The following is a 17,541-nucleotide window of genomic DNA, read 5'->3' on the forward strand; positions in this document are numbered from 1 at the left end:
GGAACTTGCTGTGCATCAGTTTCTGTCTGTTGCCTCTTGTCTTACTGCTGGGCACCACCAAGAGGAGCCTGGCTCCATCCTCTTGACGCCCTCCCTTCAGATACTCAGACACTGATGAGCTGCCCTCTCAGTCATGACTTCTTGAGGCTGAACAGGCCCAGCTCCCTGAACCTTTCGTTGTAAGAAAAATGCTCCAGTCCCTTGGCATGATGTCCCAGGGCATCATGCCATATAATGCTGGTACCTAATTTCAACCCAGGGATCAGAAGGCTCCCATCTCACAGGGCTTGTAGGCATTGGAGAGCCCACTTCAAGCAAACATCTGCGTGGGACGAGTGGAAACACTGAGAAACTTGAAGGTGCCTCAGGGACAGAGAGGGCAGAACAAATGCTCTGCCCGGCGGGGCAGCTGTATGGACACACGTAGGGTAGGATACACGTGGATTATTGACACATGAAGGGTATGGACACACGGAGGGCAGCCCTGCAGTGGCAGGCAGGGCGCACGGCCAGAGCCGCGCCCCCCCCGGCGGCCTCCCCCGGGCGTCCCCGGCCGCGCTCCCGCCGCCGGGGCGGAGGCACTTGCTGAGCCGGCCCATTGACAGCGCCGGCCGCGGGGAAGGGTCGCCCGCCCCGGGGGCACACACGAGACACGGCGTTCCTCCGAGCAAGGATATTATAACCCGTAATTGCTGACCCATTGCAGTTCTCGCTTGAAAACCGGCAGGCAGCCGGGTTCTGCAATTAACTCGTGTTCACACTGGCGTCCCTCCGCTCCCTCGGGAACGGCCCGGCCGCGGAGCTGAAGCTCGGGAGCGCGCCGAGCCCGCCCGCCCGGCCGCGGCCGCCGCTGCCGGCCCTGCGGCCCCCCTGCCCCGCGCCGCCGCCGCCGCCGCACCGCGCGGGCCCTGCGCTCCGCTCCGCCCCGGCCGGGGCCGTGGGGGCGCTCGGAGTCCCGCCCGCACGGCGCGCACACACACACAGGGATACACACACACACGCCGGGACACACGGACACACACACACACGGTGACACGGGGACACAGACACGGACACAGGCACACGGAAGCGCACCCCGCGCCGCAAATATGGCGCTGGTGCCCTGCCAGGTGCTGCGCGCCGCCATCCTCCTGTCCTATTGCTCCATCCTGTGCAATTACAAGGCCATTGACATGCCCGCGCATCAGACCTATGGAGGCAGCTGGAAATTTCTGACCTTCATAGACCTGGTAAGTGCCCCCGGCGGCGGCCGTGGCCCTGCCCCCTCCCTTGGGCTGCCCGTGGAGCAGCCGCGGCCCGGGCGCATCGCGGCCCCCGGCGCTCGACGGCTTCGCCATGCGGTGACCTTAAAGCGGGGCGGCGACATGTTGGGGCTGCAGGGCCGGCCGTGAGAGGAGCCAGCCGGACACCGCGGAGCCGGGTGGTTGGAACGGAGAGAGGCACGGACAAAGCCGAGCGGCTGCTGCGTGTCAGCAGCCGGGGGGAAGGTGCGCCTGACGGCCTGTTACCCACCCCAGTGCTGATGATGTGTTTCGGCTTTTCTAATGGCCGACAGTGAACACCAGAACCTGCTGGCCCAGCATCTGGCTCCCGTGTGCTGTCAAAATAAAATATATTGCTCCCTTTGGCCCTTCTGAGGAATTCATCCGTGACAGGTTGCAAGTGTGTCAGTGATGAAGAAAGTGCCAGGCAACTCCAACTTGCCAGATCCAGTTAGTTTTGGTTGCAAATCCATAAACGAGTGTATGAAATAAAAGACGTGTCATTTCATCATATTTCTTCGTAAGGGTCCAGATCTGGAAGAGTCACCAGCATGCTGGCCTGCTGAAGAACACCAGGTGCTAGCCAGAGCTATTTTTAATCTGAGCTTCCTAGGCTTGCTGCCTCCGCAACAAGTGTTCCCTTAGTGCAGGTGGGAGGAGAGGGGGCGGGGGGAAGAGAGGAGATGGGAGGAGAAACTTGGTTTCTGGTTCGGAAATATGATAGCCAACGTAAACCTAGTACCTAGATCAAAATATTTTTTTCTTTGTATCCATGGTGTAATTAGGTGAGAATTTTTGCGGTTCCAACTCAGTTACTGAGAAGTCCCAAAATGCAAGTATTTCAGTACCTCTCAGAATTTCACTGTAGATTCACAAGTACTGCTGCTCTTGCCTACAGACGTGAATTGGCTCAATAGGTCGAGTTTGTGGGCTTGGAGAGCAAACTCAAACCCTAGTAGCCAAGCAGGTCAAGTGTGGAAATTTCTGTATCAGGATTAAGTTAAGGGTCACTGAGGTCCATATATTATTTGCAGAGAAGAAGCATCAATTGTATTTTTCACTTAGCCAGGATAATTTTTTTTTTGTAGGTGCAAAAATTTGCTGGAGCTCTGAGGATCGACAGCAGTAACTAGTGCTTTTACTGGAACTGTAAATTGGTGTCTTAAGGCTTGATGTTTCTCAGGAGGACAAACTAGAATCTACTTTTTTTTTCCTTTTGGGCTGCTGAACAGTACTGTCTCTAATACTGGTTAATAGAAGTTAGCATAAAATCCAAGTAAGTTAGGGGAGTAGCTGTTGACTTCAATGACAGTTGAACTTGGAGTGAACCAGCTAAAGCTAAAAGCTGATAATCTCTTTGAGTCTCCTTCACCTTTTTCTCTTTTCTCCTAGCCCTGACAGCTGCTTGGGGACTAAGTCAACCAGGGCTGTCACACAGTTTACAAATTTACAAATTTAACTGTAAATGATAGTCATCATTTCCCCAAAAATTATAGCCTTGTCTATGGCAAGTTCACTTGGACTTTTCCATCAAACCATGTACATTGTTCAGGCTACTTCTGTCAGGGCTCAAAAGATCAAGGTAAATATGTAGTGCTTTCTAAAATATCTAGAACAGTTACCAACTGCAGCTAGTAATTTCTGTCCTTTAGCTAATACTTGCCCTGTGTTTCTCACAGTCAAGCCCAGTAGTTGAGAAAAGGTTTAGCAATTTCTTAGTCTTCAATCCTTCGAAATAACACACAATTCAAGGGCTTGAATGCATTTCTCAGTGACTAGCCAGCATGCAGACCTCTCCACTTGCTGACAATATTTCCTTATGTCTCCTTATGTCCAAATGGCCCTGCTACCATCTTATGTAAGCAAATGTATCTTTCTGTTCCCTGGGACAACTGGGAGACTTGACGAAACAAAAACAGTTAGATTCCTGAGGAGGATACCAGGAGGCATGGTTGGAGGATGTTAGGCACATCTCCAAAATCCTGTATCTTGCCTAAGTCTTGCAAATCTCTTCCATAAGTTTCAGTTTGCTCAGCCATGTGCACTGTTCCTGTGTCAGTCACATTCAAAGGCTGTCTAGACAAAATATCATCAATGCCAGAGTCTTGGCAGACGTGTGTTCTTGCTACAGATTGTACCTCCACAAACAGAGATTTCATCTTTGACATCACAGAAGCACGTAGAAGTTCTTTCTGCTTCCAAAACCTGCTACCAGTTTTTGAGAAAGTCAGTTTATGACTTGAATCTGAAAAGTAATTTGAAATTTTTTCCATCTGTCCGTTTGTAAAGGGATGTTCTTTCCAGTCTCAGCATCCATAAATCTCTTGGAGTTTTAAGTAGCTGGCTTTGGGAGGTGCTGTGGGAAATGATTTACAGTTATTCGCAGGTAATACCCTTTTGAATTGAATTATGAAAATCTAGTAGTTTGGACTCTAAAACACAGGACAGTAAAACATTACAAGTGTATGCAATGTTTTGAACAGTAGACTTTGAGCCCTCACACTGTTCACGGAAGTTGAGCATTATGAGGAAGTTGTTTAATACAAATGTAATGTGCTGGTCCATCCAAAGTATTTTGGATGTTCATATCTAAGTAATGTTTTGGATGCCAGTGCTCATTCTTAATCCTTGAATTAGGAAAGAAGACAAGTGCAACCGATGAGTTATTTTAACTGCTGTTATTCTGATGACTTACTAGGTTTTTTTGCACTTGCAAATGTGGTGGCAACATTCCCTACAACACCTGTGTCAGTGGAACATTTTTCTGGTTTATAAAGCAATGCACAGGCAGTATGTTTTGACATTACACTCAAGATGCTTCTGACTGTTGCAACTAATAGTAGTATCTCCACTTCAGACTTTCTTCTTGGTATAGAGAGGTGGTAGATACTTACCCTCCTTATTAAAAAGCTGGTAAAGATACCTGACTAGTACCTGTGTATTACAAAGCCCACACAGAAAAGAGAGCAGTGTCTTCTTTCTCATGTATAGAGTGTAAAACCAAGGTATGAAGAGGTGAAGAGTTGCTGCCAAAATCAGTCGGTGGGGCCCAGCAAATGGAATTATGGAACTGAATATTCAGGCTAGTTCAAAACTACCTGCTGCTTTCATTTAAACTCAAAACACAAACCAGGCCTCGAGGTTAGTTCCTGTGAAAACAGCAAAGAATTGGATTCAGATGGGATATTTCAGGAGATGGGCCTAAAATTTCTTGTATAGCTGCCTTTGTTTAACTCAGATTCACCATTTTGTGCTTTAATAGTAGAATGCTGCAGGACAGCACTGTCCTGTGCCACATCCCATAAATTCATTGTTGTGCCTTATAGCTGAAAGTTAAGGTAGGCCAGAAATTATGCCAGCAAACGTGATTCTTTGCAACAAGTTTGTCAGCTATGTAAATCCCTCAGAAATTTTCCTTACTCAGTTCTGTAGGTACTTGAAGTAGCTGGGTTAAAGGTTATAGTTCTTGGTTGCAAGACAACTAGGTCATCCTGCATACACTGCAATCACACACTTGCCTTTATAAATACACATTTGTTGAGGAATCCTTTGCACCAACTTGTTTAAAAGTTGCTATCGCATTTTATTCGTCAGTTTCTCTTGGATCTCTTGCTGTTGGTGGGAGAGGAGGCAAAAACAAATAGAATTTGTCTTCTGGAATAAAGTGGAGCCTGTGGGTGCCAAAAGAAGACCATATCTACTTTTTGTGTTTGGGTTGTGTGCAATAATTAGCAGGAAGGTAACTTCGAGTTAAAATAAGTATGTACCTCCTTAGTAAGGGATGTGCTGGTCTAAATGGCTTGTAGTTTTCATTGTGCAGTTTCTCTGGAAACGTTATTCCTCAAAGAAAATAGAGTAAACCAAGATATTAGTGCACATCTATTAACAGATTTATGGGGTTTTGGTTTTGTATTTTATAATCCTAAGGTCTCTCTGATAGGCTGCACAGAGACAAAAAGCAAGGCCAGATTTTTGGAAGCAGTCTCAAGTGTTGTGTTTTATGATTAATGGTCATAAAATTAGTGGTCCCATTTTGAATATCAGAATATTAACGTGGGTATTCCTGTGACTTGATTCAGGGCAGCCAAACCTAGAGAGGAACAGATTTTGCTCATATATAAATCTGCTGATGTTATACACTTGTTATTCTCTTGAAAGAAATAGCAGGATGTCTGTGTCAACTTTTATCATTGTCTGGCAGATTGCGTTCTACAAAAAACAGGTATGTGCTCTGTTCCCAGCACATATTCTTTGCAAGTAAATGCTGTATTTTTTTTGCAGAAAACACATTTAGATTTTGTTTGATTAAGTTCGAATAAGTGATCAGAGCTTCGTTCCTTGTCTTTGAAACTTTCAGAGGGCCATGTTATCAACAGGACTAGAAACTCAAGTTGTTAGACTTACAATTTATTTATTTATTTAGTGTATTAGTTATTAAATTATGTGGGATGCAGTTACTAGACAACATAAAAAGGTATCAACTTAACAAAGTACTGTGAAAAATTTTTGGTGATTTGTACCCAATTTGGATTTAGTCAAGCTGATAGGAAATAAAATGACCAGAAAATACTAGAGGCCAAAAGTTTCAGAATTAAGGAATAATAAACTGTACCATTGGTGTATTATCTGAAATGGAGCAAGTTTCACTGCTAGCTATATGGGTTACACTTGCCATAAGCAGAGGACAAAAGTGAAAACAGATCCCACACTCTATGGAATATAACAACAACTCTTTTACAGTATTTCCTTTAGTAAAATAAATTTCACCTTCTGCTTTCCTTTTTCATCATCTGTAAAGTTACCCTGATACTCAAGTGCTTTATGGCTTCTGAGTGAAAAGATTACAGAAGTGTAAAATATTACTATGCATTATTCCCAGCGGTAATTTATCATCATATCTAAATATCTTTGTGGTCCTACTATACCAGAGAACACAGTCAATGGAGAATTTATCAGTTTACATTGAAAGGGATTGCTTTTTTAGGAATAACAAGGTGAGGTTTCTTAATGATGCTTAATGTATTTGAGAGAAAAGGCAACAATATACATAGCAGAGCCTTTTAAGTGTTTCAGAGCTTTTTTTTTACTCCCAGGCTGTAAACATGTCTGGGGAACAGTAATGTATAGTGCTGTTGATGCAGTAATAAAAATATAATAGTATCACCCTTTTTTTATTCATAGACCCGTGTTTTCCATTTGCTTTTGGTAGCACTATTACAAATTGGGTGGAATTTCCAGCACTACATGGAAGTGTTCCGTTTTCACATTGCATTAGTCTGCCTTTATTTTACAATTGTACTTAAGTATGATGTACATTTAATTTGGGAATTCTCAGGGAAGTTATGGCTGTCTTGAACTATTTGTGTTGGCAGTGGGGTTGGCGGCATAAAGCAGGAGAATGGAAGAGAGAAAAAATTGGGATCACTTTCTATGATGATAGATTTAACTAATGTCAATAATATTATTTTAGAACTTGGAGTAGGTAAGTGGTACGTAACAGTGCTGTATTTTACACCAGTGTACAGCCTGTAGAGTTTTGCCAGAACAGTTTCAAATGATGACAACTTAAAGAAATTGGTTTAGTAGTCTTTCTGTTGCCCTTTGAAAAACATCCTATTTACTTAAGTTGTATTACAGTTGAATTATTTTCTTTCAAATTTTATTATAGTAGTAAGGGTAATTCAGATAATCTTATATGCCTTCATATGGCAAAATGGTTTTAAACAATTAGTTTAAACAAGGACAACACATCTAGTGTTCTATGTTAGTGTTCTTTGCTGAAGTTATTTGGGTTCTGAGCTGTCCTAATCCATTGTGAATATGAGTATATAAAAATTATTTAATCAATGTATTTTTGACCTTATATTTGTGTTATGTTAATGCAGCCATGTGAGTTCATACAAGAAATAAATTCTGGAAGATTGACCTCCTTGAGTTGTAGTAAAGATCTATATAACCTATCAAATAATATTATTTACCAGTATAGAAAATTGCAAATGTAATGTTTAAAATTAAATATATTTGTAATAAAAATCAAATTCTGCTTGATTCTTTGCAGTTACATGAACCTTAGGATATACAAAGACTTGTAGGGTAGATGTCCATGTGGGTAGTTACTTGTTTTGTCCTTAGGCTGAAAAAGAAGAAAAAGAAACTTGATTATCTGAAAAGTGCGAAACCCTCACATGATAAAAATATTTTATTATTGGTGTGGTGGAAATCTCAAATGTGCTAATATGCCACTGTACAACAAAATTGAAGTTGATCTAAAAGTAAAAAAAAAAAAAAAAAAAAAACAAAAAAACACAACCTTTATGAAATTACAAAACCCTCACATTCCACAGATATAAGTTTGCAGATTTGAATAAAGTAAAACCACAATAGAATGTAAGTAAAAAAACCAGGCCATTCTGCCATGTATTGAACACAATATATTAGATTCATTGTGAAGGATTATGCTGAGTGTGTATATATCTGAACAAACCAATAAAAACAATCTTAGATTCCTTCCATTAGATGAAGTATTTTCTGTGCTGCAACCTTCCATATCTAATAATAGGTTATGTGAGTGCCTGCATATCCTAATGCAATATTTAGAAAACATTTTTCTAATTGTGCTACTTTAATATAGACTCTGATATTGGGAGAAGCTCAGCGTGGGTGGAGAATTCCTTGTCATTTGGAGTTCTAATTGCTAATGCAATTCCAGACAGTAAATGTAAAAAGATCACCACCAGTGACAGGTTTGTATGCTTTCTGCAGAATTCAGGAGTGAAATAAGTATTGGTGTATAAGAAAGTTCACATTGGATATTTCTGTACTTGAAATAAAAGTGATGTTACTGCTTGCAAAACACTCATGCAAAACATCAAACTCCTTTCAGTGTAGGTTTTTGGGGGATGGGGTTTAAGTATTTGAGTTTGAGGCCTAGTCTTCTGGTATATTTAGATATATGGAGATATATATATATATATATATATATATATGGCATATAAGGTAGAAACAAAATTGACAATTGACTTACTTTATAGACCAGCTCTTTGAATGGGTGAATATGAAAAGCTTTCATCCTTCCAATGAAAGCTTTTCCAAATTTTGTCTTATTTACCAGCATTTATTTGTATAATTACATCTTCCCCGTACTGTATTTTCCAAGGCTCTGAATTTGTTGCTAGTCTTCAAAGCCTTGCAGGCTTTGTTCCATTACTCTTACTATGTATAATGCAAGATTTTTTCAACTCAGCATAGTTAAATATGCTGCCACTGACAAAGCTGGGTTTAACTTCAGTGGATGGAAAAGTTAACCCAAGTCTGAAGCAAACAAAATCTGTTGGAAGCTAAAGTAAAACTTCCAGACTTTTCAGACAGGAAGAAACTAAAGTAAATTAAAATTTATAAGCATGTTTTGGTAAGACTTAAAAACAAGCCCCTTTCCCAATAAGAACTGTGATTAAGCTTTTTCTTTTTTTTTTAATATTGCAAAGTTGCTTTTATACTGAAAATTGTGGGGATTCTGTTGGTTGAAAACGGGCTAAACTTATGTGAAATGTTAGGGGAAGATATTGATTTTCTGAAATTACTAATTTTCATTTGTATGAAGGCTCCTTCTGGCAACTTAGCTAAATCCATGCAATTTTCCCTTGAGAATTTGAAAATAACATTTGAATGCCTCTAGTTGCATTCCCTGAACATCTTGTCTTGCCACTGCCCTTGCAACCATCCAGTTTACAGTAGGTTTTCCAAACAAATATGCCAAAAGGCACAATTATGTAATAATTTCCACTTAGATCTGTGTGTAGCTGACATGGTTCAGGTATTTTTGCCACAGTTGTCTGTTAGGTTAGTTGTTTTAAAGTGCATGAGGACTCTGCAGTGTAGCTTAAAACAAAACTAGTACTGCTGCATTTTTCCTAGCTGAATATTAGGTGTCCTGGTAGAGTAGAATGTTCAGGAGAGCAGGATGTAAAATCCCTCACTGATTCCTTGCTTACTTGTAAAGCAACGCACGAGCAGTGGTGTGTTTTTGCTATTAATTAGTCTAAGTGAAACAATTTAAGAGGCTGAATCTTAACTCTACAAATGCTGCTAGACTCTTCAGACTGTTTGAGCTGCTTGTGCAGGGAGGGACCTAGCTGAGAATTTAAAGGGATTGATTGGCTCATTTTTCATTTCAGGCAGTGCTGTCTGTATTTGTGTATTTTTTTAAACCTAGTGGTTTGTGTACCTGAGGGTAAATTTACTTTTTTCTTCCCTATATTTGCATATATTTTGTCATGTGTCTTGAAGCCTTCTGGTCCTGGCAGCACATAAGTAACAAATCATTATTTATTATTACTGCTAATATTATTAGAATTCAGTAGGAGTGGGAGTTCCACATGCAAAGCACAGGTGGCATATGTTCCTAAATGTACTTGATCAGATGCAAGAGGAAGAAAAAGAAACTGCTGACTTCAAATGCTGCTCTATGAGTTAGAAAATGCAAGAATACAAAAGGGATGTTCTCCCCTGTGAGGCGCTTAACAAGTTTGTGCCTGAAGTGGTGGAAGCATTTCATACTGCTGATGTTGGGGCAAGTGGCTGATCCTGAGGCACTGCAGTGGGGCCCTTGACCGTAGAGAAGACACAAGTCATTTATGGCCAGTGCTTGCGCAGGCTCAGCTGTGTAAAGAAAGGAAGTAGGGAAGTGAGAGATAAAAGGAATCATACATGACAGCACTTTGTACCTGGGGCGTGTAGGTGACAGAGTGCACCACGCTGACCAGTCTTGTGTTGTGACAAACAGGTATTTAGGTATTTGCTGGCTATGAGGACAAAGTGAGGGGAAAGCAAGGGGTGGAGATACAGGGTGGCTGGTATTTCTTGGCTAAACCAGCGTATGTTAGCTCCCTCAGACTTTCCTCCTTTCCTTTTCCTCTCTGTCATTTCTTCCTCCCACACACCCACACAGTCTCCCCACACAACCCCCCTGGCTGGGGACACTGGTGCCAGAGCACCACTTCCCTGCGCATACGTGTTTGGCTTAGCACACTCTGCTCAGCGCAGGGTGCTTGCAAAGCTTGTCCCTAGTTAGAAGCCATATGCACTGACAGATGCAGAGGTCCCCATTTGCTGTTCACTTAAGCTTACAAACAAATTGAGACTCCATGCTGTGAAAACTTTCTTAACCTGGGTTTACTTGTTCTATCTATGTTCCAAGGACTGTAGACACAATTGTCTGCATTCCAGTGTAGTCCCAGGAAGTGAGTCCCAAGAACGCGTGAGTCACGATGGAAACCTCTGCTGTGTGGAACTGCACGGCACTGTACTTTTAAACTGAACATTCAGGAGGCTGAAGGGGATTTCGGGTTTTTGGGTGTGGATATACATCTTTGTGTACATTTGATATAATAGTTATTTACTTATGCTGCACATTATTTGAAAATACCAACCTGTTCGTAAGAACTGCTCTGTTCCATAGCCTCTCCATATGCTGTGAATATCTCAGAGTAAATTAGTCTGCTACTACTGAAGTCAGTTTAGGTGACCAATTAATGAACCATGGGTCGAAGATTACAGTGGGTCAAGATGCTGTTCAAGTTTTTCAGTGTCAGCTGTAGAGGACAGGAGAGAGTAGAGAGCTTTTGGGTCAGCTGTCTCATGACCTACCATGGCTAGAAAGGGATATTCCTGTATTTATCAAGGATGTTTCTAATTCCAATACCTTATTATAGAAGATTAGCATTCAAATCTCCTTGACTCATTGCCAGTATAATTTCAGAAGCTAGACACCTCTGGTTTTCCATAGATTGTATTCTATGTTATTAAGTCAAATGTCATTTCAGGCTAAGTTTTATTTTCCTTTTCTCGTGGTTCGGGGCAGAAGCTACTTACAATTATTACCAAATATTACCAAAATAATTCAAAGCTGTTTTGTTCCTTATTAATTACAAGGCTGAGTTCAAATGACAAGATGTTTTTTATGACATTTTAGAAATGCATTTTAGAAAAGGGTGGAGGGACCTCTTGTTACTTTGAGGATTTGGGCCAGTGGGATCTGAACTTCTTGATTTTAAAATTCAACCTGCAACATAAAAGCAAATATGAATGTTCCTGAGGGTGTGCAAGGGATGACTCTGTTCATCCACTGCTGGCTTTGTCAGTGAAAGTGCTGCCACTTTGCCGTGATCCATTTGTCCCCCTTATCACCCAGACAGGCTCTCAGTTGCAAGTTGCTGTCAGCTATCAGTGTATTTTCTACCTTTTTGTTTCCTTATAGGAATCCCCCTGTTTGATATCTCTGTCCCTGTTCTAATATATTCTAACCCAGCAGAGTCTCCTTGATCTTTCAGCTCTGCTCCACAGTTCCAATTGCACAACCAGTCCTCTTCCAGAAGCCTGTGTTTTCCTGTCAAGTGCTGCTTTTCTTACCCACCTACTCCTTACACTCCTTCCCCACCATTCACACATACTGTCTTTCCCCCCAGTGCATTCACTTTCATGTATTCTTCTGCATCCTCACTCTGTCTTTCCCAAATACCAGACCTACTCAGTGTCATTCATTCTCTTGTGTTTTTAAAGCAGCTTGTATGGACCCAAACCAATAAAAAATAAGCCATCTTCCATTAGAAAAACTTGATCTTGGTGTGGTGTGGCCTTAAATAAACTAGTTTGGAAATTATGCTGTTACATAAGACTCTTAGCTTTGCTTTCTGTTTTTGAACAAGTTTTTAAGCATCCTGGTTACAGGAAAAAAAAAGCCCGTAAGTGTTAAGCATAATGGATCATGATCCTAATGTTTATTATGGTGTTAAAATCTTGTCATTTCTTGGTAGTCCGCCATTCAATTTTTTTATGATAAAATTTCCAATTCAGAAGCAGGTCCTTGATAGAAACTAATGTTTAACATGAAAAATCAAAGTTATTTACAGAATCAGCAATCAGTATTTATTCAGACATTTTCCATCTTTTTTTTAATGTACTTGTTTTAAATGAGATACTGAAATTATTTAAATTGTATTTTGTATTTCCTAATAGGAAAACCTGTCTTTTAACAATCGTTGTGAGGTTTGAAATCTACTACTTTCAGTGAGATGAACAAAAATATTTTTGAACATTGCTTAGCTTGTCAGCTATTACTGGTATTAATAGAAGAAGCTGCTTTTTTTTCACGTGAACATATATAAGTTCTTATGCCTTGTTTGTGGGTGTGAACTTTGGTTGTATGCAGACACACCTGGTGCAATTTACGAGTAAGGAAAGAGAGAAATATACATTTCACAGTGGTAACTTTCTCCTCAAACCCACATGAAAACATACTCATTTTTGTTAGGGGTTACTGGATACAGATGAGCCTGCTATGGCTCCACTCCCCCATGTCCAACCACAAGCAAGACTGAACACCTGCCCAGTGGACGCATACAAAGGCAGAAGTGTAAAATCATGTTGCCTCTAATCCAGGTCAGTACAAATAAAATTCTGATTGGACTAGGTGGTTTAGAGTCAGTATCTTTTAAGATATGTCAGCCAGGATGTCAAGTGATGTTTGGAACAAGGAGTGCTCAACATATGACCCACCTAGAGTCTGTATCCTGCCTAGTTAGCCTTCCTGTGCTGAACACAGGGCTGGGCAGCAGTCAGAGTGCTATGTTATGATGGGAGCACTTTGGTCTTGATGCCGCTTCTGTCAGAGAGTCCAGCCCTACCACGGGGTTTGACCTGTGTGGCACGTCACTGGAGCCATTGTTCACAACTACCTCGTGATAAAATGTCACAGGAGGTCTGTGCATCTCGCAAAGGTCTAGATCTACAGAGATATTTTGATATTACTTCTAACAGCTGTTGGGAAGGTAGCAAAGATCTTGATCTACAGGGGTATTTTGATGTTACTTTTGACAGATGATGGGAATATATTCTCTCTGTATTATTCACATGTGTTCTGCTTAGTTTGGACAGGAGTTGAGGTCAGACTCCCAGTTCTGGGTGATACAAAGCATCCACATATGCATGTGACTTAGAAATATGTGATTTTTCAGCAAATTGCAAGATAAGACAAAAAATATTGAAGGAGGTTTTTTCTGTATTTTTTTTAATGACTCGTCTGGTATGATTTTAAATTTAGAAATTACATATTTGTTCCAGATGGGAAGAAAAAAATAAATCTCACAATTTCTTATGAGGAAAAAGATTTGGAAAAAGTATTTCAAATTTATGGTTTCAGTGCATTTGAACTGATGAAGTGAAAACAAGACATTTGATTGTCTTCATTAAAATACTCGGACAAAACTGTGTTGCAAAGGAATCAGCCATTGCAGTGAGCAATTGTTATTCAGAAATATTTTGTCAGCACTATTAATTGAAAATGTGTTAAATTTTCCTTTAGCAAGGGACAGATCGATGTAACAAGAGGACCATAACCCTGAAAGTTGTGGCTTAATCATAAATACTACCTTATTTCATAGGAATTGTACCTGTGCTGTGTGAGATGGTCAATGCAAACCTAAATTTGAAATACGAAAGTGAGAGTCAGAGGTGGATGTGATAAATCCAAGCCCAGAAAATAACTGAACAAATGTTTAACCTTTCTTCTTTTTTTCTTTTAAGTATGTACAGCTTGATTACAGGGATTAATAAGTATTTTGAAGAAGGAACCAAAAGATAATAATATGGTACAAGAGAAGGTAATTTCTGGCCAGTCTTTCCCTCATAGACCTTGTACTTTGCTTGTCTTGTTTCTTGTGCTAAGTGAATGTGACCAAACAGTATTTGCCAGACAAAGAACTGTAGTGATGGAGGCAAACATGTTTTATAAGATACTTATTTGCATGGTGTGCCTGTATCTCAGGGTGTATTTTCAAACAAGGTCTCTTTGGCTAGGCTGTGGTGCAGACAGCCTTGAGCTCTCATTCTGAATCACTCCGGTGTCTTCATGCTGGTCTCAAGTGTATATATCTAGTGTGAGAGAAGACATATCCTTGATGCTCAGAATTCCATAGAGTAAACTGACCTTTTTAAAGGACTCGTTTTAAGCCAGGTAGATGGAATTCAGCATTCTGAATCAGATCTGGAATAGACCCATCTTTTATTAATATAATGTCTTCTGATTTACTGCAGGAAGACACTGAAATGATTAAGTGTACCAGCAGTCTGCATAAAATGCCTAGGTGACCTCTGAAGCACTATGATAAATATCAAAGAAAAAATTTTAAACCTGTATGATCAGCTTAAGGAAAATTAAGGCCATATCTCAGTTTGTTGGAAATGCTCTTAAAGTAGGAAGACAGGTAGTGCCTGCAGAGTGGCAGAAGATCTTTTTCCATAAGACCTAAAGTGAATAAGTATGCTGCGTGGAAAGTATCTTTCCACTGGAGTTTGCTTTGCAGTTTTTCTCCTTGGTGGTCTTCCCAAAGGAAAGCATTGGTAAATAGTATAAACAGCTGATTGACCGTTCTAAATGATCAATCTTCTCTGTTTTCTTTAGGGATGCTTACATGTGTACCATCTCCTTTGTTCTCCTTATTCCAAGAAAGAAGCAGTACACACACAGATAGAGATCTTCTGAAAAAAATTAACATCTTCTGATAGCAAGTGTCTTACTAAAATTCCTTTGTAGTGCCGTTGCACCTTTTATTACAAGATCTCAAAGCACTTAAGAAATATTTGCCAACTAAGCCTCACATCTCTCTGCAGAGAAGTGTGATTTGAACCAAATGCAAGCCCAGCAGGTGAGACACTGAAATTGGTTGGACATATAGTCATTAAAATCCTTTAGGAATTACCTTAGTTGTGTAATCTGTATATTAAAACATTGTTAATCTCAGGTGGTTCAGGAGGTGATGTGGGGCAGAGGCTGCCCACAGATTACTCCTATTCAGTCTGAGGGGTTTTTTGCAGGGTGGGGCTGGAGGTGAGACTGGCTGTTCAGCTCTGCCCAGACTGTTAAGCATCAGCTCCAGTCTGCCCTGTCCCACCTGGTGACTCATTTGCTGCTGCTGTTCACAAAGATACAGGAAATGTGTGGACCTTGCCCTCAGGCGTGAATGAACCCAGATGCTACCCCCTTGGTGGAGGAGGAGCAACTCCTAACTCCACTTTGGCTCCACCTTCTTCTGCTGTCCAAGATAAGAACCACAGCCTGGGATAGCTTTGGCCCTTCTCGGTCTTGCAAGAGGCACTGTCCTCAGCCTATGCCTACCCAGCCAGCCACTGGAGAACAAGAGGTGGGGGGAGGCAGGGTGCATGTTTACATGCTGGATGTAGGCAAGTGCATTTGATGGTACAGGAAGGGTGATCTGAGTACAGGCTGCTGAGGGATAAAGGAAAAGACACAGCTATTTAAATGGTAGAACGTAGGCTGTTGCTGTGGGTGCAGAGTGGGTGATTGCTGCAGCAGCACTTCAAGAGGCATAGCTCGAGCAGGTCAAGTTGACCTTAAGAGAAAAAAGATGAGGCCATAGACTGGAGATCTGCCTATGTGCATGCTGAGTTCAGGACATCCTCAGTCTGCAACAGCTGTTGGAATTACGGACATATTTCTGGACAGAAGGAGGTGTACCTGCACTGTGTAGCATATGTGGCATAAATGAAGAATCTCTGGGAAATGTTGAACCTGCTGGGTGTATACTGTGAAGTTAATCCCTGTGTGAACAGTAGGTGTTTATGCAGAAGAACCAGGCATTCAGCAGCCTGGACAAGTACCACAAATCCTCCCATGCTGCCTGAAGACAATTTCTAGCTGGAAAGAGGGAAAAATGAATGTAGGGTAGCTCTAACCTACACAGTGAACATGTAGGTTAGCATGGAGGCTTCCACCCACATGACCTACTTGTGGAACAGCTTCTTTTCTGAAATAAGCAGTGCGATATCATCCATGCCTGTTTGAGTAGGACGTGTATTTCTGTTGGCTGGAAGAAAGGAAGGTACAGTTGTCAAGCCCAGATGGAAGCTTTGAAATATGCATGATAGTGGCAGCTGTGTGTGGGAAGAATGAGTTGAAGTGTGTTGAGGAGGAGGAGGCTTGTTTACTGTGCTACTGTCTTCTTGTAGCTGTGGAGTTGAATGAGGAGAGAAATGTGGAATGTGTTTCATGTCCGTGGATTATTGCTTCACTGTGCTGGACAGTTTTTTTTCTCCCAATACTCATTATTTGTTTGAAAACTCATAAAGGATCAGTGATTTGCAGTGAAGGAGATTGCAAAGACATATCATTAGTATTTTGACAGTCCTGGATCCTCATGGATCAAGTATCTGCTTTCCTGATCTGGGCCCTTCTGCCTGCAGGATCCATCTTGAAAGCGGGGCTGAGGCAGCTGTGTGCATGCTTTGGAGAGGAATGCATTGTCTTCACAGCATTTCTGATCTTGAATTCTGTGTGTGCCCTTATTTATTAGTGTATTTTGTAGTCCGTGGTTATGTAAATACTTAAGCCTATGTACCACTGGCATTTGTGTGTCAGGGCTGTGTTTTGTTGCTGCTGTAGTCACCGGTTGGCAGTGATGCCCAGGGGTGGCTGCAGGTGAGACCTGGCTGAATGCAGTGGTGTGCAGCTCACCCTCTTCCTCATGGTGAAACAGGGGCAGTCAGGGACAGGTTGCTGAGGCCTCCCAGCCAAGCCCTGCTTACAGGCAGCCTGCTGCTCAGTTCCTGGGTGCCTGCCTTCCTCTCCCTGCTTGGAAAGGCAGCCTGTGGTGCTGAGCTAGAGCAGCCCGTGAGGAGAGCCAGCTTTCATAGCTGTGGAGTGCACCACCTCTTTTCAGGACAAAAGGCAATGCCAATCCTAGCCGAAAGGTTTCGTGATTCGTAAGAGAGACTATATGTATATGTACTTATAAAAGAGAGGAGGATGTGCCATACACAACAGAAAGTATTGCATTTATGTAGTGAAGTGGATAATGTCAAGTTAATTCACAACCTCCTTTGGGTTTTATGTTTTCTTTAGATTTATGTTTATGGCTTTCAGCCATCTCATTAACTAACACTTTTCTGTGGGGGGAATAAGGGTTTATGGCTTATTCTTTTTCTCCCAAGAATGTTTCTAAGCATGTTTTATTATGTGTACATTTTTTGCATTCCCATCCCAGAGCTTGAAATCAGTATTTTCTGAATAATTCCCTAGTATCTCTTTGAGCTATGCGGCCTGAAAAGCTCCTTGACTTAATTAAAGTAAATGGTCTAAAAAGAAATTCTGAAGATCTAAAGTTTTCTGTAAGAAGAATATCAAAAAGGCATGAACCCTAATAACTTCTAGAATCAGAGAGTCAGTTTTGGTGTCAGGTGTTTTACTCTGTGCTAGTGCTTGGTTTGT

At 41.4% G+C, this 17,541-nt stretch overlaps 1 protein-coding gene across 2 annotated transcripts in view; it reads left to right on the plus strand.

The window, feature by feature from the left end:
- Positions 1–908: 908 nt before the first annotated feature.
- Positions 909–17,541, plus strand: part of AIG1 (androgen induced 1) — a 124,510-nt gene continuing 107,877 nt past the window's right edge. Inside the window, exons 1-2 of one of the 2 annotated variants that reach the window (XM_039569539.1) lie at positions 909–1,229; positions 1,380–1,867. In XM_039569539.1, coding sequence (XP_039425473.1) covers positions 1,089–1,229; positions 1,380–1,391 — 153 coding nt within the window. In that variant the 5' untranslated portion in view covers positions 909–1,088 and the 3' untranslated portion in view covers positions 1,392–1,867. Of the gene's footprint in view, positions 1,230–1,379; positions 1,868–17,541 lie in introns of those variants that run through there. The other variant, XM_039569538.1, reaches the window with a different exon arrangement.

The sequence above is a fragment of the Corvus cornix genome, chromosome 3 (genome assembly GCF_000738735.6).
Source record: "Corvus cornix cornix isolate S_Up_H32 chromosome 3, ASM73873v5, whole genome shotgun sequence".
Taxonomy (NCBI): domain Eukaryota; kingdom Metazoa; phylum Chordata; class Aves; order Passeriformes; family Corvidae; genus Corvus; species Corvus cornix.